At 39.9% G+C, this 5,448-nt stretch overlaps 1 protein-coding gene across 1 annotated transcript; it reads right to left on the reverse strand.

Annotated features, from left to right (window-relative positions):
• Positions 1 to 435: 435 nt before the first annotated feature.
• On the reverse strand, positions 436 to 1,838 carry LOC138240996 (DNA excision repair protein ERCC-6-like). The gene is made up of 2 exons (XM_069192959.1): positions 641 to 1,838; positions 436 to 450 (listed from the first exon to the last, which is right to left on the reverse strand). The coding sequence occupies exons 1-2, from the start codon at positions 1,592 to 1,594 to the stop codon at positions 436 to 438; spliced, it is 969 nt and encodes a 322-aa protein (XP_069049060.1). The 5' UTR covers positions 1,595 to 1,838.
• Between the last annotated feature and the right edge of the window lie 3,610 nt (positions 1,839 to 5,448).

The raw sequence follows: 5,448 nt of genomic DNA on the forward strand, positions 1-5,448 counted from the left end.
TCGTTTGTTCCTGTAGTATTTCCATTTTGGACAACAGGATTAATGGAGTCAGTTTCTAACACTTTTGTTAGATTTGTTTTCTCACAGTCCTCAGCACCAAGCCTTTTTGATTGTTGGGCTGGAGTGGATGTCATAATTAAATCAGAACCTGGCACATTGAAAGACAACTGGGTGGCTTTTTGAAATTCCAGATTAGTTGCAATTTCACTACCTGTTTCTACACTTTCATCACTCCTATCAACAGCAGATGGCTCATCTCCAGTTAAATCAACAATTGCAAAGACATTGTTTCTGTCTTTGTTAATGGATTTTGTGGTCAGTTTGTGCCCAGTATGAAAATTGTCTTCATTCGTGGAGAGATCTTTTTGACTCATGGTAGCACTGTGGACGTGAGCTGAAACTTTTTCACAAGTCTGGTACCTTGTTGAGAATCCCTCAATTCTGCATCTTCTATGGGATGTGAGTCACTGTCACTGGAGTAAGAAGATCTTTTTCTCTCTACTATATTAGTACTAGTTTTTTTCTTGCTAGTACTCAACCCTGTTTTGTAACAAATGCAGTGCAGTTCTGCTTCCTTTTGCTCTTGAAGTTGATCTGTATCCGGTCCTGATTCTTTGTTAAAATCATTTTTCCTGGAGGCTGAGAAAAAGAAGTTGTGATCCGAAATCCCAAACATTTTCAGGCTGTGCAGGTAAGCTAAATGATCACCCAAGGTTTTGTCTGTCTCTTGACGATCACAGTGCAGGGTCTGGAAGAGACGTTGTGTGGAAGAAGATTTTGTGTCCCCTAATGTAAAACACTGTTTCATATCTTGTTTGTTGAAATACTTGATAAAATTCCCATTCTCACCCATTGCCTGTCTGAACAGTGAGTTTTTGAAAATCTGACTGCAGTATTTTTTTTCCTCGATCGTCCCACAGGTAATCAGTCTGTAAACTATCACATCTTTCTGCTGTCCAATTCTGTACACTCTGTCTAAAACCTGACTGTCTGTGGCAGGATTCCAGGAGGGATCAACAATGACCACCCGATTGGCAGCTGTTAGATTGAACCCTAGTCCTCCTACTTTAGTTGTCAGTAAGAAGACTGTATACTGGCTATGTGTCTGAAACAACGTGACACGGTGGTGATGCTGGGCAGCAGAAAATACTGTCCCATCTACTCGCAGCAACTTAAATTCTCTTTCTTCCAAAATGCGCTCAATAATATCCAGCATTTTTACAGACTGAGAGAAGACAAGAATTCGATTACCCTCCTCTCTGAGCCTTTCAAGTAAAGGCACAAGGAATGCTATCTTTCCTGATTCTTGAATAAGATTCTCACTTGGAAGCTGGAACATGTTATTCTCATCAAAGTCCTCGATAAATTCATCATGTGAAAGATCTAAACCCAACTCATCCCAGTCAAGCAACTCACTGTATTCTCTGACAGTAAGCAATCTAGGATGATTAGAGATTTTCATCAGACTATCGCTGTCAGTTAACTTTAAGTCAGCAAGACATCTTGTAGAAATGAACTTTTTATACAGTCTCTCTTGTAAGGGGCTGAGATAAACCCACACCACAAGATCATTCTTCTTGGACATCTGGGCCATCTTGACAGAATCAGTAGCAACCTGATTCTCTTTGTCTGGCTGTTGCTCTTTGCTTTCTCTCTGAATGTCTTATTTTGTTCTCCTAAGGTAGTAGGGCTTTATCACTTCTGTCAAGCTCTCTGATGTCTTCAGGCCCAATGCTTTCTCTGAGGGACTGGCATGCTTCTCCCTTCCTCTCATTATTGGATTCTCATACAACGTTCTAAAGGTTGGGTACGTACCAAGGAGACTTCCCTGGCAGGCAAGGTGGGTCAAAGACCACAGCTCTTGGAGGTTGTTCTGTACTGGTGCACTAGAGAGCAGAAACCGATTCTTTGCTGGGATCACATCTGCTGCTTTAAAGCTCTTGCTAGATCGTTTTTTGATCTCATGAGCTTCATCAAAAATCACACAGTCCCACACAAATGCTTCTTCGTTATTGGTGGAGAATGTCTGCAAGTTAGTAAGTAACATTTTGTATGTGATTAGGAGCACACCTCCTGTTTACTTCACTTTGTTCAAATTCCTTACTCGATCTTTGTTTGTGGTATAAAAGGTAAAGAAATTTATATCCGGTGTCCATTTTTTTAACTCTTCAATCCAGTTCTCCAGCAGACCGATGGGCATCACAAGCAGGACAGATTTAATCTGCTTCATGTTTTTCAATCCGGCCAAAAGCATAACAATCTGGACAGTTTTTCCCAAACCGGGGTCATCAGCTATAATCACACCTTTTTTATTTTTTTTGTATGCTTCATAAAGGAAAGCCAGTCCTTTTTTCTGATGCTCATACATTTTGTCAAATAATGATTTAGGAAGTAAAAATCCACTTTTGAGGACATCCACTGACTGCTCCTGGGCTGCCTCTTCCAGCAGTTCCCTGCTCTGTTTCCGCTCCATGTTATTTGACCTATAGAGGAAAATGAACAATTTCCATGAGGTCTTGTCCCAGCTGCCTCACTATGAACTAAGGATGCAAAATACATTTTATTTTCTTCACCACAGCTCATCATTTCCAGTCTCTGGCATTTATGGCTGGTTAGTTTCTGAAATGACAGATTCTGAGATTGCACACAGTTTTGTGGTGGTTAAGGGATCAGTTTTGGGTCTGCCCTGATAAGTCTGAGTCTGATGTGATAAGTATGATTGCAGTGCTGGAAGATCTGCTGAAACAGATGGAAGTACTGTAGCTGAAAAGAAATATGATAGCAGATAGCAGATAGCAGGAGGCCAAAATAAGTCTGTTAATACTTTATTACCCCTCTTTGGGTTAAAAGTGACCCACTGAAATCCTTACTAATTGACTTTCAAGTCAAGGACGGATAGGTGACCTACAGGCTCTGGGTAGTCCTGTTTTATAGGTGCTTTCATGGATGCATTTTTATGGGTGTTTCTATTGTTATGGGTATATAGGCAGAGCCGTCTCAAACGGGAGGGCGAAGGGGGTGGACGCCCAGGGCCCTGCGCTTTGGGGGGCCCAGAGCCAGCAAGCCCCCCACCATCCCCAATCCCACTTCACACACTCACATAGAAATATAAATACATTCATGTTTAAATATTTTAATAAAGCGACACACACATTTATTTTAACTCAAGATGAAATCTAAAGTTAGTGGGAGAGCAGATGTTTTATTCAGAACTGGAGGCGTGTCCCGTACATCATATGCCATCAGTTGCCAGCTAAAAGTGATTACGTCAGAACTAAACTAGCTTGGGAAAAAGTTTAGAAAAACTGGCAAGCACAAGCAGAGATAGGGACAAATTCCGAAAATACTGTAGTGGGTGCAAGAAGAGATAAAGGAAGCAGAAAAGGAAGGATGCAAATGTGGCACTTAAAAGTGTCTTTGGAAAGGTTCGCTCTAAAAACCAGGAGCGAAGAAGAAACGGACATGGGTGGTGATCTCGACCACGACAAGGATGCTAGCATTGAGACACCTGAAGGCACTGATAGCATTAGCGACAATGGCGATTAGTAATTGTGTTCGGTTCAGTATGTCTGTTTGCGCAGGCCAGCCAGGTAGCTATTTCATCACCTAAACACTGCTCTTCGCCGCCACCACTACACACAAGAACTCCCCCACCCTGGGGCCTGCCCACCCCTTGAGACGGCCCTGTTTATAGATGATATTTTTTTGGATAGCCTTTCCTTGCAATATCTATATAACATATAATGTGTTTAATTGACCAATATTATATATAAATATTTATTTAATCAAGAGGTTGTTTTTTCTGATAGTTGTTTATCATACAAGTAAATAAACATAGTTTTATCATTGTTCCATTTTGAATCCCACAAATAAATTTTTTAAGAAACATATTTTTTTAAATGGCTCTAAGGCCCAATCTAAATTTATTGAAAAAGGAAAGTTTGGAATCCAATTTAATTCATGTTGTTAGTGGCAATACCACCAACATATCAAATAAATGTATGTAACAAATTCAATGTGGTAATGATTTATGAGCTGTTTTTATTTTAAATTAAGGTTCAGTATTCTACAATCTGCTACAATGTCTTTTTCTAATGTTTTCGCACAGTAATACCTATACTAACTCCAGTCCTGAAAATATGAACATAAGAAAGGTTACCAATGAAAGTAGCCTATTTTGTACATCTGACGCTTTGGGTAGCTAAAAACAAATTTACAAGTAATAGGTTTATTCCATGCTGAAAAAAAGAAGAAAGAGAACACAACGTTTCGGCCGTGGAGCCTTCTTCAGGTGTGAGAGAGACAGGGCAGTAGGCAAAGGTAAAGTAGCGGGAGAACAAAGGTTGAGAGGGAGGAGGAGTGAGAGGCGGGAGCAGGGGACAGAAAGAGAGGCCAATCAAGAGGTGTGAAGTCAGAATGGGTGCAGAGAGGTGTGAAATGAAACTTCCAATGAATGGAGAAAATTTAAAAGAACAGTAATCTGTCGTTAAGGGAAGGGAGAATGTGTGATCCTAGCTGCAGAATAATTTTAGTTTCGGTGGTCTTTCTGATGTATGAGTTCGGAAAACCGTCTTTGAGAACACAAACGGAGAGATTAGAGTGGTCGTGGCCGTCAGAGGTGAAATGAGAAACAATGGGCTTGGAGAGATCTTTAATCTTCACAGCCCTGACGTGTTCTCTGAAGCGGTCTCCGAGTCTCCTTCCTGTTTCCCCAATGTAGATGGCTGGGCATTTACTGCAAGAGATACAGTAAATAAGGTTGCTGGAGGTACAAGATGCTGTCTGGGTGATAGGGGTTAAGATAAAAGAACCCCTTTTAACCCCACCTGAACTAAAAACAAATTTATGCAAGGATCTCCACCATTGTCATGAATAAGGTAGTTTGTTCCATATTCCCACAGCCCCCACTGGGTCATTTGAGTGGAATTGTGAATTTCCATTTGATGCTGAGCCTCTTGTACCAGAGTTTACAAATACTACTAATGAACATAAAAACTATGGAAAATGCCTCTGTAAATTTTCTATGATAAGATTATCAATGTTTCTTTGTTCCAGTTCTCTGCTAATATTGACACTCACTGACAGGTATCATGTACTTATTCTGACTTTCTCTGTACTTTCTTAAACAAGTGAAACTGCATTATAATGTAGAGACATTCTTTTAAAACGTGTGATCTTAACGCCCTAACAATATTTTAAAATATTTTCTGTCAATGCTGACTAAATTATTAGCGTCAAATCAGAAATGTCTTACGTACATGGACTTCTGATGAAGAGCAAGCTGTTTGTGAAACACACATTAAAGTGATGCAGCAACATATATAAATGTATACATTTGTACATATACACATTTACTAGAAATTATCAAGAGATTTGGTAGGTTGGCAGTTGTTGCATAGCTTACTGAAATTGTGTTTAGTTCAGTTCAGTTTAGTGCAATGAAATGTT

The sequence above is a fragment of the Lepisosteus oculatus genome, chromosome 8 (genome assembly GCF_040954835.1).
Source record: "Lepisosteus oculatus isolate fLepOcu1 chromosome 8, fLepOcu1.hap2, whole genome shotgun sequence".
In the NCBI taxonomy this organism is placed as follows: Eukaryota; Metazoa; Chordata; class Actinopteri; order Semionotiformes; family Lepisosteidae; genus Lepisosteus; species Lepisosteus oculatus.